General features: G+C 51.8%; 2 protein-coding genes across 5 annotated transcripts in view; both read right to left on the bottom strand.

Moving 5' to 3' along the window:
* Positions 1-870: 870 nt before the first annotated feature.
* Positions 871-3428, bottom strand: MFSD6L (major facilitator superfamily domain containing 6 like). The gene has a single exon (XM_074889231.1). The coding sequence runs from the start codon at positions 3289-3291 to the stop codon at positions 1333-1335; it is 1959 nt and encodes a 652-aa protein (XP_074745332.1). The 5' UTR covers positions 3292-3428; the 3' UTR covers positions 871-1332.
* Positions 3429-8731: 5303 nt separating this feature from the next.
* Positions 8732-27098, bottom strand: part of PIK3R6 (phosphoinositide-3-kinase regulatory subunit 6) — a 36952-nt gene continuing 18585 nt past the window's right edge. For 3 of the 4 annotated variants that reach the window (XM_074889283.1, XM_074889285.1, XM_074889287.1), the window contains 16 exons: positions 24930-24998; positions 24338-24470; positions 22929-22998; positions 22327-22510; positions 21374-21521; positions 20097-20183; positions 19175-19631; positions 18407-18506; positions 17526-17648; positions 16903-17013; positions 15225-15315; positions 14457-14527; positions 14131-14221; positions 13584-13654; positions 12376-12488; positions 8732-11644 (listed from right to left, as the gene is read on the bottom strand). In XM_074889283.1, the coding sequence (XP_074745384.1) occupies positions 11488-11644; positions 12376-12488; positions 13584-13654; positions 14131-14221; positions 14457-14527; positions 15225-15315; positions 16903-17013; positions 17526-17648; positions 18407-18506; positions 19175-19631; positions 20097-20183; positions 21374-21521; positions 22327-22510; positions 22929-22998; positions 24338-24470; positions 24930-24998 (2076 nt within the window). In that variant the 3' untranslated portion in view covers positions 8732-11487. The remainder of the gene's footprint in view (positions 11645-12375; positions 12489-13583; positions 13655-14130; positions 14222-14456; positions 14528-15224; positions 15316-16902; positions 17014-17525; positions 17649-18406; positions 18507-19174; positions 19632-20096; positions 20184-21373; positions 21522-22326; positions 22511-22928; positions 22999-24337; positions 24471-24929; positions 24999-27098) is intronic. The other variant, XM_074889286.1, reaches the window with a different exon arrangement.

Below are 27098 nucleotides of genomic sequence, written 5' to 3'. Positions count from 1 at the left end.
TGGAATCGATGCACACAGAGAAAGAGATTATCTTCACTGGCACTGGCTTTTCCCTGTCTCCAGCCACTTTCTACCGAGTCCAGAACGCAGCGGGGTGACAGATTGCAATGCCATTTACATATTAAATATGCATTTAAATAAATATTCTGCTTTTTGCAGCTGTCTCATGGCTTGCAAAACATTAGGAAGGTGTTATTAAAATCTATCCCTCTGCAAAGGAATGATGCAGTCACTTGACCAAGGAAGTACCTAATAAACTGACAGCAGCTCTTGAGGGTAGCTGAAAGGACTGGAAGGCTCAAAGCTTCTCCACCAGCCCCGTCTAAGGTCTGACACGGATCTTGTAATGAGATCAGACCACCAGTTTCTCATTTGTAAGCAAATCTTATCTATCAAAGAGGTGTTGAAATCTGTGAGCTTCTGAGGTTAAGACAAGGCAGATAAGGCAGCTCGAGGATCCTTCTAGACTTAGCAGGCCCTGTTAGTTCAAAGTAGGAAAGGTGAGAGGAGGGCTGCCCTCAGGCCAGACTGACCCAGGATCACCAGCTTCAACCAGATCAACTCAGCCAGTGCCAAGTTCCTTCTGAATGAATATTGCCCTACATTAATCCCCAGCCCACGGAAGTTGCTCAGATCAGGAGGGCAGACTGCTTCCTGGTCACCCGGAATGCTGGGTGCCACCTTCAGTAAATAAACCCGAGGAAGTCCACCGGCTGCTCGGCTCCATTTGGGCAGCCAGCAGGCACTGGCTGCGAGCAGACACGGCAGGTGTTTTCCAGCAGATGCCCATGCTGAAGCACACTTAAATCCCAAAACATGGGAAGACAGAAAGTCTGTAGCAAAACCTGGTTTTACAAATCAAAGCAGAGCAAATGAACGATTTTTTTATTCACATCCCTTATTCAGCGAAAGGAGTGCACAGACACAGCACCTTGAAAAAGTTTAGTGTGCTGTTAGCATTACAGTATTTTTCATTCAATTGCATCAAAGTACAGGTCACAGCTTTCACTCACACCTTCCACAGCATCAGCTCTGCAGAGCAAGAATTCGAGTTTGCATTTTGACTAAAAACTTATCTACATTCATTTCAGCAAATGTATACCTGAAATACGTTGTTATGATTTTGGAAGCAAAATCATTAAGTTAAAAAGGAAAAATTACTACAAGAATGCTATAAATTAAGAAAATAAAAAGATTTATAAAATTTTTAAAATAAAAATCTGTCCTGTAAGATATATAATGTATATATTTAGCACTTTAGGAATTAATGGTCATTTCTGGGCATCATCATCATCCTGCATTACCACTCCATCCCCTACATTCAAGTCCAGATTAGCTGATCCCATGCTGTTGTGACCAACTCCTATTAAAGGTTTCATCCTTCATAGCTTTTACCAGCCAGTCCCTCTCGTTATCCTCGTCAGAGTCACTCATATCACTGGAATCGGCAGCCAGGAGACGAGAATAATTAATTTTTTTCTGCCGTGGCAATTTAGATTGGACAACTAAGAACACGAAGAGCCACAGCACCAGGCACACGCAGCACGCCCTGTACAGGACTGCCAGGCCAAAGTGCTTCATGACAAATCCTCCTGCAAAACTGCCCAAGCTTGCCCCTCCACCATAGCAGAGGCCCTGGAGAACAGTGTGCAGGGACCTCTCCATGCCTGGAGTGGCTATGTCATCCACCGTCATGTTAACCACCCACCACAAAGCACCGCTGCTGAAGGCGGATAAAATCTGGATGAGCAGAACCGACCACGCAGTCCACAAGAAGGAGTAGCACAGAAGCTGTACTGCCAGGAGGCTCAGACTGACTGCAACAATTTTGCTGCCCGAGAAAGTCCGCAGCAACTTCCCTTTGAAGAAATAAAGCAGAAGTTCAGCAAGTAGCCCAACGGCCACAGAGAGCCCCATGTACAGCTCACTGCTGCCTCGGTCCTGCATCTGCCAGAAGAGAAAGTTGTGCACCGCAGACCCAGCCGCGCCGGTGAGGAAGACGGTGATGGCATACAGGATCGCTCGGCCGTCGCTCCACAGCAGAGCCAGGGCTTTGGCGGTTCTGTTAACACGGTCGGTTTTCTTGGGAACGTGGATGGGAAAAAAGACACAGACAAACGACGAGAGCGTTATCAGGAGAGCATAGCCATAGAAATGGACAGCGAGGCGGGTGGTTGTACTGCTGAGGAAGCAATTCAGTTGATCCACAAATACAGCAATGCCGCAGGCACCTGCAGATGCACCCAGGTAACTCCAAATCCACAGCTTGCCATACTTATCAGTCGCATCAACGAAGTCGAGATACTCATAGAGACTCTCATCCACTGTCCATTCGAGAGAAGTAGCCAACAGCTCCCAAAGCACAACAGCACCCAGTACCATAGGAAAAATCTGATGTTCTCTGTCCTGAAAGATGTTTTGCACTCCCTCGACACCGACATCTTGAGTGTCTTTCTGCTGGTCTGAAAGGTTTCCGGACACATTAGTATCTCCAACAGTAGGAAAAGTTGTTTTAAACAAAGAGAGCTCTTTGCTTTCAGTAGCATAAAGGCTTTCTTCAGCATTACCAGCAAGATCTATTGCAGCAGAGCCCAGACTGCTCGTTTCCTTCTCCAGTCCACGTAAGGGAGGGCTGTAGGAGTCTGGTTCTCGTGTCTCCCAGTTAACTGCTTTCACAGAAGTTGCCCAGCCAGAGGGACCATTCAAGTAGCCATTTGTCATTGCATCACCTTCCCCAAGCCCTCTGCCTTCTTCCTCACGCGGATCTGTCCAGCCAAATGATCCCTGGAAGGCTGAACTGGTTAGCGCTGGCGTTCTACTCACTATCAAAACATCAGCAGTTGTTTTCATCGTTTCTTTTGACACAGTTTTTGCATTCGTCATAGCACTCATGCTTAAAACACTGCAGCCGCTCGTGCCCGCGCCGGGCACCGTGGCGGCGGCCCCTCGGTCCCCCGGCTGCCGGCTGCCGTTACAGCGGTTGTGCCCCGCGCCGCCGGCGGGCGGGATGAGGGTGAGGAGCAGCGCGGCCCCCGCCGAGCCCAGCAAGGAGCCGGCGACCAGGAGACGCCGCTTCCTGCGGCCCCTGGGGCAGCGGGCGCCGAGGGGGACCCCGAGCGCCGCGGCCAGGTGCTTGGCTCCGGCCACGAGGCCCACCAGCGGCGCCGGCAGCCCCAGGTGCCGCAGGAACAGCGGCAGGAACGGGCCCGCGCAGGCCCTGCCCGCACCCTGCAGCAGGCGGAAGAGGCCGGAGAGGGCCAGGGCCCGGCCGACGTCCCACTGCTCGCTCATGGCGCCGCCGCATGCTCCTCCCGCGGGCACCGGCGAGGCGGCCACGCACCTCAGAGCCGGGCCGCGCCCTCTCCCCGCCCCTGCGGGCCGCGGTGACCGTACCTGCACGGCGCGGTACCGCCGCCCGGCACGGCCCGGCCCGCACCTGCGGGGCCGCGCCCCGGGCCCGCCCCGTTGCCAGGAGACGGCGGGCGGTGGGGCGGGCAGCGCCGCCTGCCGGCCGAGAGGGGAACGGCCGCGGCCCGCCCCGGCTGCGCGCCGCGGCCTCCGCAGCCCCGGCCCCCCCGGGCCCCCCCCCGGGCCCCGGCCTCCTCAACCCCGGCCCCCCCGGGCCGCCCCTGCGCCGCGGCCTCCTCAACCCCGGCCCCCCCGGGTCCCCCCCCGGGCCCCGGCCTCCTCAGCCCCGGCCCCCCCCGGGCCCCGGCCTCCCGCCGCCACCTCCCGGGGGCAGAAGGGCTCCTGCGAGCCGCGGCGAGGCCGAGGATCCCGCCTGGGGCGCGATGCCGGGAGAGTGTTTGGGGGGCGTCGGGCATGGAGCTGTAACTGATTTGCCACTAATCAGATTTAATTTCATTAATCAGAATTAATTTTGTGTGATTTTAATATGAATATAGAATTATGAGAGATACTTTAGTAGAAATTACATGTTTACATTTATCTTACATTTGCACATTATACACCAACCAACGCTATTACGAATTCCTCTGTACAGCCCCTACCAGGGCCGAAGAATGGGTCACTAATCATCTACTCGGTACCCCTAGGTACTGCTTAGCTAATTAATTTATGATTAAAGATGATTTTGTTTGAAGTTACTCTAGAAATGTCCAAACAACAAGTAGTTTATTACCTAGAATACATTGTTAAGAATATCCAGAGATGTCAGGATCCAGAATTAATGGGAATTGGGGACAGTTGACTGGAACAACTTGCAAGTACCATCGCGACCACCGACTCATGGGCCACCGACCCAAATTACACCCCAGACTCATTTCTAGAGATTTCTAAGCTTTAGTGCGCAGAATCGGAAGTAGGAGGGGAATATGATAATGATTTCCAAGAATTATTATTGTTTATGTATGAATACCTAATGAATATGTATGATTGAATACTATATAAGCTGTATGATTCTCGTGTTTGGTGTGCGTCGTTGGTGAGAGCGCTCACCCGCACACCCGGCCGTCAATAGAGAAGTGTCTGCTTATCTGCATCAAATTGGTGCATCAAATTTTCGGTGATAGAGCCAGGGTTTGGTCCGTGGGCAGCAGCCTGCGAAACCTGACTGCGAGACCCAGCCTGAATATTGAGCTCAGATTTAATGCTTCCCATCCACATTAATGTTTGGTTTCGATCCTTAAATTACTTATTGTTATCCTTATCCTGGAGGGAATGAGATTTGCAGGCCGTGGATCAAGGCGCAGGCTGCCATGGGGTGGGACGCGGGTGCCCGTGGCCGTGGGGTGTCCGTGGTCGCTTGCTCCGGGGTCTCTCCCCTCGTGCCTTCCCCTGCCAGGAGGTTCATGCCGGAGCATCCCAGCCTGTAAAGAGGAGCAGAACAGCTCTGCTGCCTCGCACACACAAAATAAGGGACACGGAGGATTTTTTTCCATGAAGTGGTGGCAGGAATGTTCCAACTTTGTTCAGGTCCCAAAAGGAGACTTTGTTTCTGCAGTGTTTCCCCATATGTGGAAAAGAAAAAGCTGAACTCTTCAATTCAGAGTCAGGATGGATTCTGAGAACCAAAACCTTCCATGCTGGTCACAAAGCAGAGAGGAAACGCTTTCCCTTTTTCATATAAAATCTCATCAGCTCCACATTGTATGTTTCCAAGCAATGCAACCCCCTGGCACTGGCTACTCCCCATCCCACTCCCCTGCAAAACAACCCTCCTGCCTTCAGCCCCATGCCACGGGGACACACTGATCCGCCCTGGGCAACGCCGCGGGTCACTGCAGTGCCGTAAGGCCCAATGGTATCCTGGCTTGTATCAGCCATAGCGTGGCCAGCAGAGACAGGGAAGGGATCTCACCCCTGTACTCGGCACTGGTGAGGCCGCCCCTCGATGAGTGGGTTCAGTTTTGGGCCCCTCACTCCAAAAAGGCCATTGAATGACTTGAGCGTGTCCAGAGAAGGGCAACGGAGCTGGTGCAGGGTCTGGAGCACAGGTCTGATGGGGAGCGGCTGAGGGAACTGGGGGGGTTTAGTGTGGAGAAGAGGAGGCTGAGGGGAGACCTCATGGCCCTCTGCAACTCCCTGAAAGGAGGGTGCAGAGAGGGGGGATGAGCCTCTTTAATCAAGTAATAAGTGATAGGACAAGAGGTAATGGCCTCAAGTTGCACCAGGGAAGGTTTAGACTAGATATTAGGAAGTATTTCTTTGCAGAAGGGGTTGTTGGGCGTTGGAATGGGCTGCCCAGGGCAGGGGGGGAGTCCCCATCCCTGGAGGGGTTGAAGAGTCGGGTTGACCCAGCGCTGAGGGATCTGGTGGACTTGGGAACGGTCAGTGTGAGGTTCATGGTTGGACTGGAGGAGCTTCAAGGGCTTTTCCAACCTAGACAATCCTGTGATTCTGTGAAGGCATTGGCCTGGCACTGGGTCTTGTTTGAGACACTTTGCTCGGGTGTAGGAGCTCCCTCCATCCCTCCCCATCACCGTCAGGGCTGGCCTGGACCCCCGCCCATCTGCAGCATCCCTCCCCTGCCTGCTCACAGGTCCCATCGTCTGGGCAGCCAGAGCTGCTCCCCTTTTATTACAGGGACTGTATCCTAACCCCGTAACTCCCTTGTAGAAGTCAGCCAGTCTGGCTCCCAGGGCTGTTAAGGCTTATTTCTCTGAAGGTTAGAAAACAAATTTACATCCTAAACCCACAGCAATCCCTTCTTGCATCACTCCTGGCTTTCATCTATCCAGGGTGTTCCCAAGTGAACTTCGCATGCTGATGGTGGAAGCTGCTTTGGGGCAGCTGCCCCAGGGTTGCAGCTACGTCCCCTGACCCCCACAGCTCTCTGCTCACAGCTCCATGCTGTGCTAATGCCTTTGCTCTGCTCCTCTCCTTTCCTGCGGAGCTCGGGGAGGGCTGGCTGCTGAGCGTTTACACCGTGCAACTCCATAAGGGAGCAGTTATTCAGGTGCTGGTGGTCTGCAGCAGCCCTGACAGACATGGCAATGCCTCTGCTGTGGCAGAGTGAGCACGATGCAAGGAAACGTGTATAAATAGGCTCATGAATCACTGAATTCAGAAGCTCAGTGCAGTCAGATCTCCTAAATCATCATTCATGATGGGGAATACCCTTCTTTCAGCACAGACTCTTTGGTTTTATTCCCATGCATTGAATGATGTGTTCATAGTCCTTCTTTACTACAGCGCTTTGTAGCAGGCTGTTCTGCATGTCGTGTTGTGTGTTCATGCAGACTGTTCACAGGAGCTGTCATGACACTGACATCCCGTGGAGTTGCTTCCAGCTTCTGGGGTCAACCAGAAAACACATGCCAACAGTGTAGCGCAGCACAGAAACCGGCAGAGCCTTGATTTTAATGAACCCGAAGCAAGACATGGGAAGATCACATTTTCCTTGCTTTGAAACACCTTTAAGAGGGGCTTTTCTTCTGTTCTGCGTTTATCCCAGCAGTGTTTGAAGGCTGCTCTCATCCAGTGTTACGGTCTGTCCTCTGAGTGCAGCGGGGCAAAGGCAGGCAGGACTGCCTGGACACTGGGTGCCCGCAGAGGCTCAGCAAGTTCAGCTAAGAAAAGAGAAGGGGTGCCTGAGCAGAGAGCTACTGAAATCACCCCGGTGGGATATGAAATATGGATGGGGCTGTGAACACCACTGTTAGAGCTGATTTATTCCTGGCACCTTGCAGTGGTGCTGCTGGGGAGGCTGTATGACGAAGACACATTGATCCACTGTTAAGTGGCCACGCAATGTTGTCCTCCCCCTCGATCGGTCTGTAGGCTTTCACACAGAGCTGGTGGGAGATGCATTTTATTTCCATACATAAAAATGATTTATACCAGGATTTCTTATTACTGAGTTCGTTCTGTCTCTGAAGGTTTTAATTTTGGTACAAAATGCTCCCTGGAAAAGAGGCGATTCGTATCGCCTCTGTGTGTTTAATAATTTACAGCCAGTGGGTGTTTTCAGGTTGTCCTAGGCGGTATTTCAGGAGAGGTGATGGAAGGAGGAGGTTGTTCAGAATGCAGATCTCACTGACAGCTGGCTGGGGATTGCCTTGACTACCTGCAAGCGCCAAAGCACTGCTGGCCGCCCAGGCTGGTCCGGGTCTGTGCAGGAGGAGGAGGCAGCGGTGACTCACGCTGGGAGCCAAACCTGGCATGACGCAGCGGGACCATGGGGTGACACAGCAAGCCACCATGCAGGGACGCACACGGACTCTGGCCAAGCCACCTCAGTGTCAGCCACTGTCCGCTGGAGAGCTCTTTGCACCTCTGCTCGGCATCGAGCTGGACACGCAGAGAGAGCTGGGGGCATTTTGCTGTAACAAAGACAAGTGTGATATAATGGCTTTAAATAAATGTATTCAGGAGGGGCTTTGAAAAGCTGGGAGTCTCTCCAGTGAGCTGGAGGGATGTGGGGAATCCTGCCCAGTAAAACCCTAACACAGCTGTGCCAGGACGGTTTGTGTCTGCAAGCCCTGCCTCCAGGCTCTGTTCTTTAGGAATGCACGCTGCACTCAGATTTCTGTGCTCTCCCAGTCTCCAGGCAATCGTGTCCACCCTTTTCCCCTTGAGGGCCACCTGCCACGTTCCTCCAGGCTTTTCACCCAGCCCCTTGCAGAAGATGCTCTGCTCTGAAGGCGGCAGTTCCAGGGTACAGGGTATACCTGAACACTGTCCCTGTACTGTGGTTGCTCTGTGATCTGCATTAGCTGCCCACAGTTCCCAGAAGTAAATAAAACAACCTGTGAAATTCTCTTTCTGTGCTAATTCATTAACAGGAGTTCATAAACTCTTTCTGCACTACCACTGAGCAGCTCCTGTGGTCAGTGGGATCAGCGGGTTTTAGAGGATGCTTGGAGAAAGCCAACGTTTCACCCCTTCCCCAGCCCAAGCCTACATGTGCAGGGCCCAGCACTGGCCCCGCTGAGGGAACGGGGTGCTTTGAAGTGATAGACTTTGAGGGGAACAGCCTGTGGGGACAGTGTACCAGCACAGAGGGGAATCAAGGGGCAGCCAGCATGGGGGTTATAGACTTCCACATTAAATGCTTCTACATTTCTGCAATTCAGCCATTTCTGCCCATCCCTTCACAAAAGAGCTCTTTGACCATGAAGTCTCTCTTTGTGTGACATAGTTGGGGAGAAGACATCAGCTATAGAGGGCCAAATGACACTGATGTCTTTTTATTTCTATCAGCTTATTCCCCACCCACCCCAGTCACATGCAAACATAAAAAAACAACCAAACTGACAGTTTATGCTGGTTTTGTTTGTTTGTTTGTTTTTTTAATTGGCATTAAAAGCATTGCACCTTCTGATACAGATCAGCTCTGACACCTATACAAATAACTTATAATCCATCTACATCATTTACAACTGTACAGAGTAAACTCTGGACACTGCAGATCATGCTCCAACCCAGCACATGGTCTCTTGGCTTTGTAAGCATTTGCCTTGTGTGCCGGGGTACGTGAAACCCCCAGTGAAGACCCAAGGAGGCAGAGGTGTGAAGAACTGCTGGTCACCCCTTAAACCCTGTGTTACCCTGTGCAGCAGCTCACAGAGGAAAACAGCTGGTGCAAACAGGCATTTCCTGACTTGGTTCTGAACCTCGTGTCTAACTTCAGTTTCCTTCAGGACTGAAATATTTGCTGCCTAAATCTGGCATTGGTGGGCATCAACAATTTTTGACTTGTGTGGTGGAAAACAGTACTGAAGAGCCGAAGGCTGAGATCTTGCAGCCTTGTCACTTCTGTGGGGGACATTAAGGCTTGGCTCAGCTGGGAGCGAGAGGCTACATCTGCCAGCATTTCAAGGTCACTTCCTTAGGAAATGGTCACGTTGCTGTTGCCCAACAAGATCTTTCAACTGTTGGTGCTGGTTTGGGAATAAATATTTCTTGGGACCTGGAGGCGTTTTTATACTGCTAAATAACCCATCACCTGCTGACAGCTCTAGAGGTGCTGTGCCCCCAGTAGTGTATTTCAGCGGTTGTTTCAGACTGCCATGGTACATTCAAAGTGGGAGTGAACAAACCTTTAGCTTGGGAACAGGAAGCAACAATGCCTGCTCTGCCAGGTGACAATGCAGGACAGAAGCAGGAACACAGCAGCACTGTGCTTGTTGGCAAAGAGAGGGACCAGGGAAGTCTGAGGGTTGAACCCCTAAAGCCTTGTGCACATGGCAAGAAATGCAAGGAAGATTTCCATGGGGCCTAACCAGCCAAGACAACCCACAAGCTCCGAGCAGTTCTGCAGAGGGGAAACTCCTCTCCAGTACCCCAGGCTGGGATACCCGGAGATGGAGTCCTTGTTCCAGCTGTCGTGGTTAAACAGAAATGACCTTCCAAAGGTGCAGCTCCCCAGGGCTGGGCAGACCTGGCACAAACAGGACAGAGTGGGGGGATTTGTCCTCAGCCATTGGGGCTAACACAGCGGTTTGCCAGTGCCCCTGCAGTTGGGTCAGCATCACCCTGTAGCACAGAGCTGGCTCCAGGGACTCCCCATCGGTGACAGCCAGAGATGACTGGGAATAGCTGTCATGCACATACACAAAGCTAAAGGACACTTTCTTTGGACTGCTGATCCAAGCAAGCACCCCTGAGTGAAGGCAACCCAGCTAACAAGTTATCTGGGAGCCAAGAGAATGAAAACACTATAGTGTCATAGAAGGAATGCCCCCAAATCCCCTCCAACATGAATTTGGGGAAGACTCCCCAGAAACACTCCAGAAACCACAGATCACATTCAGAAAGTCAATAAATACACAGTTTTTTCCATTCTTTCAGTCAGCCACAAACTGGAATGAAGACAGGGTCCTCCTACACGATCATCCTTAACACCACGCTAGTCTGAGCCTGGGTGGAAGCAGGAGCTCAGCCTGGCCCATCTGCAAACCAGGGGAGGGTTTCTACATCATGGTAGCAGCAGATGAAAGGAACGGAGGAGTCTTGCAGGCATCCTGCCCATCATCAATCCCAGGAGCAGCACTCCACTCTCCTACACCTCTTACCCGCACAGCAGGCACAGACCAAATCAGGACTGCGAGGCAGACTGGGATGCAGAGGTATTGCTGGGTGACCTGGAGGAGGAGGTCCACTGCTGCTGGGGTTGTAGGTGGTTGTTCCTGGGGTGTACAACTGGAGGAACGCAACTGCTGCTTGTGAGGCTCCAGACCAGATGCAGAGAGGTTGTGCAGCAAAGGCGCAGTGAAATCCCAGGTGGACTCCAAGGTACAGCTCAGATGTCAAAGAGCTGTTGTGCAGCCTCCATTGTCTGCTCAGTGAAAGTTTCTCCTTCAAGCAGACCTATACCACTCACAGCTGAGCATACCCCACAGCGCTGCCTAGGCCTGTTCATCACTGCTAAATATTGCACTACATTTGCCAAGTCCCTGGTTCACACCATTCATTGTTGCTTTGTGTGGCCCCTTTGAAACAACAGCAGGTTTTCCACTGACTTCCCTAGAAGCTGCATTAAACACACACACTCTCCCAGTTGTGGTCAGGCTTACAGTGAGGTTTCCTAAATCAGTCAGGGGAATAATTTCTGGTTTGCCCAAATACATCACTCTGTGCCAGAATGAAGAGTTTGCTGTGCAGAACTCTGTGCAACAAGCCCCGATCCCCTGCTGGGCTGTGAGACGTCACCATGATAAATATTACTGGTAGCAACTGGTTTGTGATCCACAAGCACAGCAAGCACCATCACCTCAGCTGTATTTTCCCCAGTCTTCCTGAAACAAAGAAGCTCAAAGGTTTTTCCCTGACTTGTGCAAAACGTTAAAATTCAGTTCTTCAGCAACGCTCTGCCCCTTGGCAGGGGGTGTTCGCTGTGGCCATCGCCGTCATTCAGCAGCGCACGGCTGTCCTCCCTGAGCCCTATCCATCTCTGCTGTTGCAGCTTTTTACACCACTAACGTTGTAAAATCAGTGTTGGTGGCTTTTAGTGTGCTTTCTTTTTCCATCTCCTCTGTGATGACCCAATGTCACATCTCTCACACCAGCTTTTTCTCATTTTCTTCATTGGATGACACCTGCAAATGTGTTGATAGGCAACAGCAGAGATTTGGGCATGTATTTCACAAGCCCCACATCTTCTGTTTCATGCAGGTTGAATTTCATTGTCCTTGTCTTTTGCAGGCAGTAGCTGGGCTCTAGGCAAGGAGACACTTCCACACTGCAAAGGCACAAAAACGTATTTACTGCATGTGCAAATCTGCCCTTGAGGACCAGAATTGATTCTAGATTAAACAACAGGTCTCTCCACTAACTGCTGAGGGAAGGCTGTCATGAGATGTATGAGTGCTTTTATGCCTTTTCAACTGGTTTTGGCTGGAAACATTTGACTGATGTGTATTAGCATTTGACGACAAAACAAGTGTCCTTAGCCTGGCTCAGTTCTATTCTCAGAAACTGATGGCCCATGGACCTTGAACCACCTCTCTGCTTTCAACACATTGTATGTCACAACTACTACAGTCACATTGATCCCTGCTACGTTCACCGGGCTGAATTCTCTCACCCTACCTTCATATGTTTGAGATAACCTGGTGAGGAATGCAGTCAGTGGAAAGAGCAGCAGCTCCACGATATAATTAAGGACATCTAAGACCTCAGTTTGTCCCTGGAGGTACCTATCCTTCTGCTGTCTTAATGACAGCACCTCACTTGAAATGGAAGAACCATTTGTTTCTCACACCATCACCCAAAACGACAAAGGTGGGAGAGCATCACTCTGCCCTGCTTCTCCTGGAGGAGCAATGTACTTGCCCGTGGGTGTTTTGTCATGTATGAGGATCGGGACTGGGACTTCCTGGGAAACAGCTCTGCCACCCTGGGAGCCCTTCCAGGGAGGGATGCAAGTTCACCGGCAAGATGCGCAGAGCCTGGCACGCGTGGCATTCTCACCTGATCACGTTCCTGTAGGCTCTTCTGCTGTCTTTGTCCAGACACACTGTGAAGGGCCTCTGTTCTGTGCTCCTGATTTTGATATTGCGTGTTTTCAACTTGTTTGCCACGGCCTGGATTGAGAGAGGAGGAAGAGCCCAGTGAGCATCTCACTTCCCTTCTCTTGGCTGCATGGTGATGGGTGATGTGTGCATACTGGGTATGAAAGGGACAAATGATGACATTTCTCTTTTTTTTTTTTTAAACCTCAGATGTGACACAAGGGGACTTCTTTAAGGAGGGAAGTGTCTCTCTTGTCCTCTTCCTGTAATCACAACCTGGTCAAATTTTGCAAGGGCAAACTTTCCAAACCAGCAATGCTTGCACAGGTTGCAAGGTTTGGGATGCCTTATGAGGGGCATGGTCTGTTCTCCAGGGCCGTGATGTATCTTGGTGAGCAGCTTGGGCTGCAGCACCTCGGTGTTTCCAAAAGCCAGGTGAAAATAAGAAAAAGTGTGCTACCTAGCTAAAAATACCAGGTGAGAGACTGGAGGCTCCAGGACCCAAATGACCAAGGTGCAACACTACTTAATGCCACCCAAACTGCAGTGACACATTCCCACGGGGCAGCATGTCCTCTGGGCTCTACTTGAACAAAAGTCTACATGTAAAATGAAAAGGACAGGAGCCCAAGTTTTCAGTCCCATCTCTGGCATATCCATCTTTCCGAGTTGGTAATTAGATTCATTGAAGTTCCTGCTTCTTGTTTATGATTTGTTAAAATATTTCTCCCATGGCCTCTATTCTCATGAGCTCTGTGGGAATTAACACATGGCGTCTGGGGAGGGCACTGCAGCTGGAGGTGAGGTGTGGAGCTAATACGGTTGATTGCAAAACTACAGCCTCTCTCCTGTATCCAAGTGGAGCCATGATGACTGGGGCTAAGCTTTATTTCTCTACCTTGTCCCTGGGCTCGCAGAAGCAGCAGCTCAGTCCTTCAGGGTCTCCTGAGACAAGATTCAGTGTGGGATTGACCAGCAGGGATGGCATTTGGGGCTTTGGCTCAAAAATCTAGACTTTTCCATGGAAAGTAATCGCAAAACACTCTCTGAGCAGGGCAGATGTAAAGCCTTCTCCTCCCCACAGTGTTTCTCCTTTCACCGTTGTCATAAGGGATTTTCATGCATTGGCTGACCCCTCCAGGGCCATGAGCATCCACAGCTACTTACTGAGAATGATCGTCCTGACAAGTTGTTGATCCTAACCACTTCAGTGATGTTCACATTCAGACACATCAGGTCTGCAACAGAAACAGCATGTTAGCCTGGCACGGTCTCGGCTCAGCTTTGAGTGGGGCTGGTGCCAGATCCCACATTTGGGAGCACTGCCAGAGGTCCGTGGGATACATAGGACAGCAGAAAAGGAGGACTCTAGCAAGCTCCATGGGCTAAGGGTTTGGATGGGATCATGCTCAGAATGGAAACCTCAAGGCTGTGCTAAGGACAAGGTGAAAAAGGAAGGCTGCAGCAAGAGGAAGATGCTGCCAAGCCTAGATTATGGTTATGCTGAACCCTACATTACAGGGAGCCCCAGGCACGTCATTCATGAGAAAATGCACAACCACAGACTGTGGTGACACCAATATATGCATGTCACTGATTCAACCCCCACAGCCCAGGCACAATTGGTATTAAGCACCATGGTCAGATTTGCTCTATCGAGCTCCAGAAAACGCAGCAAACCCTCTTCGCATGGATCCAAGCAAGAAGAACCCACCTTCAGCCTCATTGGCAGGGACGGCTTTCATCACCAGACCTGTGGAGCGCAGGGACATAGCCAGCTCCTTCGCCCGGTTGCTCACCACAACCTACAGGAAAGGCTCTGTTAATTCACCCTGGCAGAGAGGTCAGACATGGAGAGGTCTGGGGGCAGTTTTTCACAAATGAAAGGTTAGATAGCAGGCTTCTAAAGCTCTCTGTCCTCTCCTGGAATGCAATTCCAGAGGAAAGAAGGAGGGCCAGAACACTCCTTCTAGGAGATCTGTGCCATGCTGGGGATCCCTCTGAGCAGAGACATTTTGGGCTGCCAAGAGCCCCACTTACCTTTCTGTATGTTACTGTGAGATCTATGCCAGGGCCATCCAGGGTCGTTTTCTTCTTGGTCATGCTTAACTCTGCAAGGAGGCAACCAGGTAGGATTGAGGTTTCACTCATCCTACCTGTTTGTGTTCAGCAGAGAGGGAACTTCCCATGGGACAAGCCACCCCCGCTGTCACACAGCAGCTGTGGCCTGGCACCCTGGCCCTTCTGTCCTTGCCTACGGGAGCTGAGGCTCTGTGCACTCAACAGGTCCAGTGAGATGGACTCACTCGAGGGTCTGTGCCCAACCACAATGGCAAACATCCATTGGATCAGACACCGGGGTGTCATGATGGAAGGGCTGGATGTGATCTCTGTAATGGTCCAGCCTTCAAGCACCCTTGTCCCATCACTGGCAAAAGCTGAATTTCTGATAGGGAATACATTTGGCAAAGGCGGTGGCTGTAAAGCCCAGCTTGTTTCCTCAACAAAACTGGTCCAACTTCAAAGGGTCCTGGAGCCAACCAAAGGCACAATCTACAAAACCTGGTTGAGACCAGGAGCCAGTGACCACAAGGTCTCTCTCATTTAGCCTGGTGTCATGCTCCCAGGAGGCAGATGGAGACATTTAGGGAATTCTCCTGCTCATCAGGGAACAAGGGCTATTGCCCCATGGCATGGCCTTGAGTGCTGCAGGCTGAGGGATGGGGCGAATGGGAACTGGGGCTGGCAGGAGCCCTGCCCAGGGTGGCAGCCCCTGCTGCAGGACTCTACATGGGGGAACGCACACACCTCTGTAGGAGATGCTCTCCTGCACCTGGGTGCGCATCTCCGTGAGGAACACATCCTCGGCCGGCTCCTGCGCTGGGTCATTGAAGAAAATCTGAAAGAGAGGAAAATCTCTAAGATCAGCTCCTCCTCAGTCACCCTGTGGCATCACACTGGGCTTGTGACATCAAAAGGTTCTCCCAGAGCACCCGGGTGTGACATCCTCAGAGGGAATCTATGACCTCATCGTGGCAGCCAGAGAACCTATGGGATGGAGAACTGCTTTTGCTCTGCTTTCAGAAGCCCAGGAGCGTGGCGAGCCTTGCCAGGAGGCTGGTGGACGCGGCCAGCAGAGCCACGGGCAGTGTCCCCTGCCACTGGGTGTCACTGCGCCCCCACACATCAGTCTGTTCCCAGCCACCACCCACAGGCAACCCAGGTCAAGGGGAGCAGCTTCCCCCGCCTGACTGTAGATGCTGGCTTAGCTTGGAGGCACTTCATTTCTATCTGATACACCTAAATCATCTAGTCACTTCAAACCTATTACTTACTTTCTTTTCACGAGCTTGTTTTGTGCAAAATGTGAAGATAAGGTCTTGGAGAACCTCTCCTAGCTACTCCTTAGCCCTATGTCCAACTGCTGTGGGACTTGACCCTCACTTCCAGGAAACCTGTCTGCAGCCAAAGAGGAACAGTGTGGTCTTAACCAAAAAGGCAAAACAGGCTTAGTGTTTCCAGATGAAGCAGCATCACACCCTGTATGACAACAGTGTAGGCTAGGTGCCTCTATCTGAAAACCACATCTGGAGTCAGTTCCTCTTACCCTGCCTGAGTCACCCACTCTCTCGTTTGCTTTTGATTTTTGTCTTGGAGGAGAAATGAGTGGAATAAAAATTTACCAAAAAATCAAAATCCCCAGCCGCACAAGCTGAGGACCAGGTGCTCCAAGTGTTTACAAGCTACATGTTATTAGTTCAAGTCCTGGTGATGCTCTACTGGTGATTACCAAAGCTCTTCCAGCTCCTTGCAAGCCACATACCAGTTTGCTCGTGTAATGGCTGCTCCTTTGCTGCAATAGGTTACCACACTGGCTACGGGTAGATTAAAAGGAGGCATGTGCATCAGTGCCACCCTAAGCTTTGAAGGGGAAAACTGCCAGAGAAGCAGATGGGGGGTTGATGTTACATGACCAAATACAGTAGTTCTTTGCTCTCGTATCAAATGCCAGGTCTCACTCTGATACCATTTCAGAGAAAAGCTGGCAGGAAATAAATAAAATGATGTTTCAGGAAGCCCTGCAAAGCCCCTGCAAGGTACAGGAAAGTTTTGGCAAAGCCACTCAGAAAACTCCTGTTTGCTCATAACATCTAAAGCAGCAGGAGGTGCCAGAGCTCCTGAGCAAACACAAATCCAGTGGAGCAGGAGATCTCTGTCCTTACGGGGTAATTTCAAGGCTCACTTTGCTGACCTATGTGGTCCTGAAATAGCCTTCCCGGGATCACTGACCCCGGCTGAGCTGTGCTACATGGAGTCGCTAGATCTGGGAGCCTGGCAAGGAGGGGACAGGCTGGAGAGCACAGAGATCCAGGCTCAGACCTGCTGAAAGCCCCCAGACCCTACTGACTTCACACAGCTCTGCCAACAGTGAGGCTCTGCAAGCCCTTGCAGGGCCACGTTAAGGCACGGGAGATGTGGCACCCACCTTCACAGCATAGACCTGGAAGCAGACAGGCTGGATGCCCATGCGAACGTAGTAAGCGATCACGTCAGTGATGAACAGGTCAGTCACAAGATGTTTGCTGGGAGAGGAAGGCTGGGGAGGCAAATCACATTACTGATCAGCCACAGTCACTTCTCAAAAATACTGCCACAAACCCTCACGCCTTCCTAGATAAATAATGAGCAATGAGCTGTCACCCAGGGCAGCACTGAGCTGCTTTGCCATAACTAGTCAAAGTGAATGGGAGAAGTGAAGGCTTGCGCCCACCCACCAGCCTTTTTTGTAGGGTATCGATGGTGGCTCAAAGTGCCAGGAAACGAGTTGGGGGTATTTCAGCAAATGCCTCATTTACATTTTCTTTCTTACAATCTGCCACTTCCTGTCCCTTGGCCAAAAAAACCCATCGAAGCAAATGGGTCTTGTGGGCTGGGGTAGCATCAGCCACATGCACCTTCCCAGCTGCTGGGCCCTGGGGCAGATTTGCAGGCAGAAAGCCTCTATCTGGGGCATGGAGGAGCCCTGCAGGGCACGAGCTGGTCCTCAGGTACAGCAGACGTGTTTGAGAAATGGGCCAGGCTGGAGAGGTGGGAAGGTTTCCCTCATACCATGGTGGCCAGCTTGGGAATCATGTGGCACAGCGTGTTGATGTTGCTCTTGTACCATGGGTCGACTCTGCCAAGGTACCCGGCCACCTCGCAGAGCTCCTCTTGGTCAGCGGCAGTGTGGTCCTGCGGGAGAAACACACAGCTCTGAGCATGATCACGGTTCAAAATACCAGGAGCCACAGAGAAGGCAGAGGGAGCTGGGGCATGAATGCCCCATGAGTGGTTCCTCCATCCCTCCCCCTTCCCTGCTTGGTCCAGAGCAGATGGCAAAACATTTATTGCATCACTCATTTAGCAGGTGCTCAAGAACAAAAATTAAGTGAAGAATAAAAAGAAGAAATAATCATTTTTATAATGGCACATTTGTCAGGACTCACAGCCAGCTCTGGGCCAGCCTAAAGTATTGTGAGAAGTGCAACTGTTTATTTATCACTGTCTTGAAGCTGTCAGAGGGGAAGAGATGTGCCCAAGACAAAGTGCAAGACTTGCAGAACTAAAACTGGGGCCACGACCAAGCAGGCAAAGACCTCAGTAAAAGGTGACCACTTCCCCTAAGCATTTGGGAGGCAAGGAAAGCATCAGTCCTTTGCTAAAGCTCCCTGGATCCTCCTATAGAAGCAAAACTGAATACCAGTTCTAAGCTGTGAGTTATCACCCGTCAGGGTGGTTAGAGCAACCTGAGGGTCTTTGGGGCTGATGGATTCCTGAAACCAGTTTGCAGACTGAGCCCAGTTGCCCTGTCTTGGCTCCCATCCTCCTTGTTCTAGGAACAAGGCATTAACGGATGTGAATTCCTGTAAACCCTCCTGCTCTTCCTCCAAAAACACCATCAGTTGCTGGCAGCTGTCAGCAGCACCCAGAGCTGCGGAGCCCAGACTCACCATAACAGCCAAGGTGTTCAGCTGCCCCGTCACAACCGGGATGTAGTAGAACTGCAAGTTCAGCCTGGGAGTCAGGAAAACTCGACGCGTTTCTCGTTTCCTTGAAATGGAAAAATAAATAGCCGTGTCACAAGGGGAAGGTGGAAGAACATGGCTCTTGGCCAAGACTGGGCAGTGCCAGGAGACTGCAGCAGCTCTGCAACAGGAGCATGTGCCCTCCTCACACGCCTCCTTTGCCCAATGTGACAGGATGGCAGTAATGCCCCCAGGTTCCCAAACTGAGAGAGGGGAGATGACGGGGATAAGGGGCATCCTGCAGACGGGCTCTTGGCTGGGACTGGTGGTCCAGTATGTACCCAGCTCTGTTCTCCAGGCTGCTGCCTGCACTGCGACCCAGACCCACCCCAGGCTAGGTGAACCAGCTGGGAAGAACCAGCTGGAACACAGCTTTTCTTTAGGATTTTTCCCTTTCGCATAGGAAAATGTCTTGCCTCATTCGTTGTTCATTTAACCCATTCGATGGACAGAAGGGAAAAACTCAATGTGTGCATCATGTGGGCCAACAGAGCTGAACAATGCCATGCAGCCAGTGAAGTCAGATGCATTTGGGTGCAAAACACCTGGGTCCCATCCTGTCCCAGGTAACGTTGGAGCCCAAACCAGTCCTCAGCCATCTTGGCTGCTTCAGCTGGCTGAAGAGCGAAGCCCCCACTCCATCCTCCCTTTCCTCAAGCCCCCAGAGCCAAAGAGGCTGTGGCCACTGGTTACCTCAAAGAGTGGTAGGCTTGGGCCAGGCGCCCCAGGATCCGGTCGTCCCCCAGCAGCACGATGCGGGCAGTGTGCAGCCTCTGGAGCAGGCCTGCAGGCTCCGGGGGGATGCCTGGTCTCCTCTGCAGCTTCGCTGGGGACTTCACCCCTGGACCATTGCAGCCAGCCTGCAGGAAGGTGACGCTTTCCAGCGGTGAAAGCTTTTTTTTAATGCCACCCTTCCTGTGGAGCCGGGATTGCTCCGTTTCAGCACTGCAAGGGGCATAGGACTCCTCAACTGCCACAGGCAGGTCTCGTTCGATGCCACTGTCAGTGGAGAGCACGGAGAAGCGGGTCTGCTCATAGCACTCGCAGTCTGAAATGATGTCCTGGATCTCAAAGTTGTCCAGGTCCTGGCTTAGGCAGTCAGGCTCGCAGCTCTGCGACATCGGGCGGATGAACAGCACCAATTCCTTCCCTGCAGGCAGAAGAGAGCTCAAGGTGGGAAATACAACCAAAGCCAGGCTGTGCCCTAGTCCTGCCCTGGCTCCCCTCTTCTCATGCAAACCCTAAGGCCAATACCTCCACCAGCAGGTCCAAGAGGAGTCAGCCTTTCAGTCCCATTTTACATTACACCATGAGGAAAGCTCAGTATCGCTCAGATCATGTACTTTGGGCACATTCTGCTGCAGCCTGTCCCACAGGGGTCCTCTCCTCATCTCCTTCACACCTCTCCCTGCCTAATCCCCCCATCTGACTCCGACACCCCATAAGAAGGAAGGCTGGTGCAGTCAGCGCAAGCCTTCACGAGCTTGGCCCTTGAGTGATGGTATTGAAACTCACTGCTGAAGAATGAGGGCTAAATGACATGTTTTGCACAGGCTTCCCAGTCTCAGGCACCATCCAAACTTGCCACAGCCCCCCCCGCCCCCAGGGCACTCACAGAGCTGGTCATCCTCTGTCCAGAGGTGAAAGCTGATGTTGGGGTTGGGCAGAGGGGTACCCTGCAGCCCTCCCACGGGAGCATCACCTGGGGGAAACAAGGATGCTTGTAACACACAGGAGCAGTTTTCCCACACAAGTGCCTCAACCCCCACTGGTGCTTCAGACACTGGCTGAGATCGCCCATGCTGAGCCCCAAGGGCTCTTCCACCCTGGCTGCCTTCTGGCCAGACGTGAGGCTGTAATCACAGATCTCTGCTCTCACAAATTGAGCCATAAGAAGGTAACTACACTGTCAATGGAAGGGAGAAATGAAGACTGGGAAAATGAGGCATGGGCAAGTGAAGGACCTTGCTTTGCTGCAGACAGCAGAGTGATTGCAGAATAAGTAAAGCACTGCGCCTCCAATGCATGTGGCAGGACCTCCCTTGGTGATCTCAGCCGACATGCAAAGGAGCCCTCTGATCACACCATCACTGGCTATTTTTAACCCATTATGGCTCTGTGAGAAGCAGTGAGACAATTTAATAGCTCACTGCCACCAAAAGGAGATGGTCCCACTCCTCTCCCTTCACCACTGGCTGTTCCCCCCCGTATCTTGCACTGGGACAGTCTCCAGCTCTTTCTGGGGAGGGAGTTGGGATTCAGGGACCTTCCACCAGGAGTGGCCAGAAAGAGGGAAGCTTGACCCCCATTTCCCTCTGGTTTACCCCAGATTTGTGTGAGGAGCTGTGATGGATGGGGATGTTTGTTATAGTCCATGTAGCCCCAATAGCAGCCGGCTGGAACAGAGCGCTGCCAGGAATGGAATGAGGTGGCAGTACCACCATCCACCACATCAGTACGAGGAAGTTTCAGGGAGTGGTGCACAGTGTCTCCCCAGTCTGGGCCATGACAGGATGTATCTTACACCAGCAGAGCACCAGAGAGTCTGTCCAGTCTCCCCCGGGCTGCCTCTGTGGCAACCTTTGCAAATGACAGAGGCATATCTCTGGGCCTCAGGACAGCTGAATTAGCAGCAGAGATGGCCACAGTTCCTTTCCTCAGGTGACAAATCTGCCTTCCACTGCCACGTGCAGTTTGCCATCCTGGACATCAGGTCACTGCAAGGAGCCAGGCTGCAAGGCCCTGGTCCCAGTGATGGATGCTGCCTAAGTGGAGGTGGACAGGCAGTGGGGATGGACAGCTGTAGGAGGGCAATGGTGAGGACACAGCAGTGAGGCAGGGGCCAAATTCCACAGCTCTTAACACCCCGTGCATGGCTGGCCAGGAGCTCACCTGCTTGCAAGGAGCTGAGGACAGTGCGGTAAATCTTCTCCAGCCTCTCTGCGTGCCGGCCGCGGTCTGCGCTCGCCTCGTTTCCTGAACACTCAACTGCTGCCACCACTTGCCGGAACCAGTGCTCGACGTCGCTGGTGGCCATATCCTGTCAAGGAACAGATATTAACACCCCAAGGTGTGAAAAAAGGAGATGCTTCACAGGCAGGGCCATGGGAGGGGGCAGAAAGAGGGCAAATGAGTCCTGCAAAAGTTGTTGTGTCACAGCAAAGGACACAAATGTCCTCCTGTCTCCGGGGAAGGCTAGAGGAGGAGAGATGTTGCCTGCACTGTCTGCTTAAAGCTTTTTTCTGGCCGTTTTGCAGCTGATGGGTGCTGTGCTCCTAGCTGCCGCAAGCTCAGGGAGTCAGCAACAGAGCTGGCAGCTCAAGTGACCCTTGGGAGATGGGGACAGCAGACACACAAAGGTGCCTTTGGAGTGGAAATTTCTGAGAGCCCCTGTGAAGTTGCCTTTCTGAACATTTGCCTTTCTGAACTAAGACATTTGTCTTACTGTGGCCCCACAGTTCCTTGAAGGAGGTTTTGAAGAAAATTGGTTGAAACATTTCCACTGAGATGTTTATGCCAGACCAGCGGTTCACAGAGGAGCCTACATTTCAGCCCCAGAGTCCAGCTTTGCTATGCAAAACTGAAGACTCAAACTGAACATTCAAAATCTCTGATTCCTGCTGCATCAACTCTTATATTTCAAGATTTTTTTAGGTTAACACCAGCTCTGCTTGTAGCCCAGCCTCACAAGTGACACTGGGGCTACTGGGGATGGAGACCAGCAGTGAGTAGTCAGGGGGGGATTCTGTCCGCTTGCCAAAAAACCTTCCCCTGCTCTGAGGTGCCCGGCAAGAGCAGGACCATTGGAAAATGATACATGGTTCTGCAGCGGTGCTGCCAGTTACCTGGAGGCTTGCCTTCAAGCTGCTGATGTCACAGCCCTCGCCCAGGGCCGCCTGCATGGCGTGGATGATCACGTAGCACATGCAAGCCCGAGGGCTCTGGGAGACCTGAGCTGCCTCCGTGTCCGTGACCAGCGCGTTGCAGATGGCTTCAGAGAGCAGCTCTGGATCAGCAAAGATGAAAATCCTGCGTGGGGCAGGAGGGTGGGAAAAGAGGGAGATGAGACGAGGACTTCCCGTTACTGACATCAGGGCTGGCCCGAGCAGCTCACGTCTCCATTATCTCATGCAGAGAAAAAGGGTTGCTGCTGATATTCACCTTCTCTGCCCTGTCTCCCCACCAAGGGAAGCTCCCTGCCCCCCAGGACCACAGAAATAAATTGGGACACGTGGGAGGAACGTGCTTCTCCCAATGCAAAGCTCATTTTAGCGAGGCATTGGATGCCACCAAATTGTGTCCCCCAAGACCACGTACTGCCACGTGGTTTATGTCCAAATTGTCTGTTCCATCTGACATTAATTCAGAGTGCAGGAAAAGGAAAGATTTCACTATGAGACTCTAAAAGAAATTAAAGTAACAACGCATTCAAAGAGGCACTACTCACTTTTCCTGATAAGGGTACGGGTCGCTTTTGAGACTTTGTTCAGAAATGACCATTCTTTGGTACAACATACCTAGCAAATGCAAGAAGATAAACACGCAGGAGTCAGAGCATGAGAAATAACAACACAACTTACTGAAGCAGCTCAGTGCTGCTCCTGGTTGTAGAAGCTGATGGTGGGTCTGCCAAGTCGGCGAACATCCATTGCTGGAGAGATGATGTGAAAGAGCCAAGAATCCGGCCCAGAGTTAAAAATAGTCAAGGACAAAGATAGGCCATGCTACATAAAAAGAAAACCCCTTCTATTCAGGGACGATTTCCTGTATTTCCCTTCCTTTGTTTAGTGGATTATGAGCTTGGGAGCGGAGTCGGAAGCAGGAGGAAGAGTCCTACTCCCGGCCTCCATCCCCAGGGACACATCAGGGGACAGCATTTGGATGGATATGAAGAGCACAACACATTTCTGAATCAGGAGAGATGTACTTTACCCTCACCCAGCTCTGGGGTGGGAAAGATCCATCCACCCCACATTGCTCAGGTGCAGTCATCTTGTGAACCTTGTGGTGCTCAGAGAGAAGCCCCGCTGGAGATCCCCATCTCTCCACACTGAATCATTCTTTTACCAGAAGTCAGGTGAGATAAAGGTGGACCTTGGAACTCCAGATAGAGTGGTTGGGGTGATGGTGATGGGCTGAGACTACCAAGAATGACACTTTCTCTCTAATTTCCCACCAGGTTTCTCATATTTTACCTTCACCTCACAAGGTGTCTGCACCTTGCACTGTTTTAAAAGATTGCTTTTAAAGACTCTTACTAAAGAAAACTTCAACAAGAACTTTAATGAGCAACGTAGGGAAAAAGGAAAGTAGAGTCGTCCTCTGGCTTGCTTTCTAAAAAGGTCTGTTCTCTGCAGAAACTAATGTTTTAGTGTCTAAAACCTGATGCACAGGTAGTGGAGGGAAAGCCCATGCTGGACAGCCTGCAACTCAATCTCAGATGGACACTTCATTTTGCAAAAAGGAAACCTCCACAAAATTTACGGAGATGTCCAGGCTGGGAGCATAAGCACCCAACAGGTCCCACATAGACAGAGGGTATATATATACCCAGCTTTAGATGGGCTGAACTTGACTCTTATGGTACCTGCATTGACAGCAGGAGGACCCCACAGTTTTCTGCTTGTAACTAAGGCTCAGCAGCCTGAAATCAGGAGAGGGGAACCCTCCCATCCAAATTCATCACTAAGACCCCAAGCATTTGGCCAGCCTGCTGCAGAAATCCCTGCCATGGCTTGCTGCATTAGGCAAAGCCAGCTTAGGTATGGAAATTCCCCAACATCCCCACTACCATTGCCTCGAGGACCTAAGCCATTTGCCGTGCCATTCACAAGCAGGGAGGAGAAGCCCTCGTACCCGGTGCTGTCCTTTCCATCTTCAGCCTGATGGCATAGTCCAAACCAATGGTGCAGAAAGGCTTGGGCAGGGTGAGCAGCTTCTTACAGAAATCATACACTCTGCCACAGAGCTCGTCAGAGATGCAGGGAGCCTGGAGCAAGAAAGGGACAGATAAGGAGATGCCACAACGGTGCTCTCCCCACAACAGACCCTAGGGTGGAAGGGCAGAGAGCTACACCAAATTCAATATGGATTTAAATGCAATATATGAAGCAGAATCAGGCCCTACGATGTATTGGGAGCCTCCAGCAATACCCACTGAAGCGCTGTGGGCACAAATTTTTGCCAGGTAGTGGCTTTCTGCACCATCAGGCATCTAAACACCTCCAGAAAAGGGGGTCACCTGGAAGAATGTGTCACTCCCATACGTGTCACAGGTGACAGTGTCTCAGCCATCAAACAGTACACTGGGAAATGCACAGTTGAATCCACCCATGGTAGTCCCAGGACTTTGCTGGCACAGGAATAGGTGCTAAGTGACTTCAGGTGGTCCCTCCTGTGGCTTCAGATTTCCCTGGCTCTTGCCCCAGCAAAGCCCGTGGTGGGTTACCTTTATCAAGGTGTACATCAGCGTGTGCAGCAAGGGGACGATGTAATGTCTGAAGTCACCTCGCTCCGCCTGTGGAACCAAAAGGCACAGTCAGCACAGGCAGGGCCTGGCAGGATGCTGGGATGGGCAGCAGCACTGGCAGCAGCAGAGACCAGAGCCAGGGGAGCCCCGGGAGCCCCTGGGATGTGCAGGGTTCTGTCTTCTCATCAGCTCAGACACACAAGGTGAGCATGGGCATTCACCCTGGCTTAGGGGTGATGCTCCCCGGCTCAAGGTGGGGTTTGGGATCCCTCCACAGGCCATCAGGGTGGGCAGGATGGCCCTGGAGCAGACAGGTCCTGCACGGTGGGCGTATCATGTGAGCCAAGCCCTGGGGAGGGGTGTGGGGGGATGGATCATGCTGCCGTGGCCACTGCTGCACCACAGGGCTGGAGGTTGCTGTAGGGATGTGAAAACTCCAGGAGCTGCTGCGACAGCATGGTTTGCACACCAAGAGCTGTGGGAGAGGGTGAGCAAAAGTTTCTAACTGAGCTCACTAAGGAGCTCTTTTCTGTTGCAAAACCCCATGTGGAAATACAAAACCTCTGGGGAAAGCCGGTGGGTGTGGGACCAGAGTGAACAGGGAGGAGAGATGCTCTTACGTCCCCATCCTGGCCCGTGGGAAGCCAGATGGAGGCTCAAGCTGACACAGTTTTGGCCCCTCCGTGCAGCCTGGTCTGGCTCTAACAACTCCAGCAACAGGAATGCCCCTGGATAAACCTGGGAAAGATATTTCCAGCCCAAAGATATTTCCAGCACCTTTCTTCAGGTCTGCTGTGCTGATGGATCTGAGTTAAATGGAACTGATGACAGCAAAGCTTTAGAAATGATCAGTAAAATGAATAATACTGAATTGCTGAGACCAGCTGATATTTGCCCAGGGCCCCAGAGGATCTCAAACATGAAATTGCTAAATTATCATCTGTGGTTAGCACTGACTGCTCAGAGCTGCTGCAGTACCAGAGGAATGAAAAAAATTTTAAAAGTAACACTGATTTCCTGTGATGTGGAAATCTCCCCAGGGAGATGAAGGGAATTACAGACCAGAAGGCCTGACACCCCTCCTGGGCAAGGAAAGGTAAGAGTAGCAGAGCAGTAATAGGTATAATGGGGAGGGACTGACATGGCTTTTGCAGAGGAAAGCAGACCTAAGCCCTCTGGGGGAATCCCTGCATCCATAGCCAAGGGCCATGTGGGTGTCCTGTCTGTCTGGATTTGCAAAAGCCACTTGATGAGATCCCTCCCCAAGGCACCGCTGACAGCCACAGCCTGAGAGAGACAGCCTGTGAGTAGCCTCAGAGCTGCTTAAAAGGCAGGAAACAAAGATTAGGAATAACTGCTCCATGTTCACAGCACTGTGATGTGTGCACGGGCATCTGCGCTGGGCTGGCACGGCTCAGTGTGTGATACGGAGTGTTGTCAGAGGGAGGTGACAGCCTCTGCAGAGGGTGCTTGGCCCCCCCGGGCTGAGCAGCAGCTGACTGGAGACACGGGAGTTGAGCAATGCCGAGCAAGGTGGCTCCATCCTTCCAGCTCAGAAGGAGAAATAACAAAGGTGTAGAGAAAATGGTATAGGGAGGTTTCTGCACAAAGGACAACTAAACTAACAGGGACTCATCACCTGGGCGGAGAGAGGTGGTGAAGGGGGGGACACGGGCTATTGATCCCTACACTGGAATGAGAGGGCGCTGGGTAAAATGAGGCAGCCTTGTAAGAAAAAAAAGGTGCTACTTCTACACATGACACCTCACCAAACCACAAACCAGGTCACACCAGGATGCTGAGGGTGCTGAAGTTTTCCACGAGACCAGAAAATGACAAGACAAATCAATGAAACAAAAAACCCACCGCAAAGTTTCCATCAGATGCTCTCAGGACAGGATACTGTGTTAGATGTTTCTGCTCTGACACCTTCTGGGGCAGAAATAAGTGACATGGAGGAGAAATTTCCACCCTGCCTGTGACTACAGCTGGCTGGGGTGGGATGAGGGAGATTTGGGGGTGGTCAGAAGTGTTTTTCACTGTGCTATTTGCAAACTGCAAAGGCTGGCTGCCTTTGGCTGCTGCGCCATCGAGGAGCCGGGGGAGGTTCCCTGCTCTGCTCATGGCTCACCATCGCTTTCAGGGCAA

This window comes from Strix uralensis, chromosome 19 (genome assembly GCF_047716275.1).
Source record: "Strix uralensis isolate ZFMK-TIS-50842 chromosome 19, bStrUra1, whole genome shotgun sequence".
Classification (NCBI taxonomy): domain Eukaryota; kingdom Metazoa; phylum Chordata; class Aves; order Strigiformes; family Strigidae; genus Strix; species Strix uralensis.
The sequence above is the reverse complement of the archived record's forward strand: the minus strand, read 5'-3'. Positions and strand labels throughout refer to the sequence as shown.

Bases quoted from the DNA above. Each gene is read 5' to 3' on its own strand.
- MFSD6L (XM_074889231.1), bottom strand. From the start codon at position 3,291: ATGAGCGAGCAGTGGGACGTCGGCCGGGCCCTGGCCCTCTCCGGCCTC.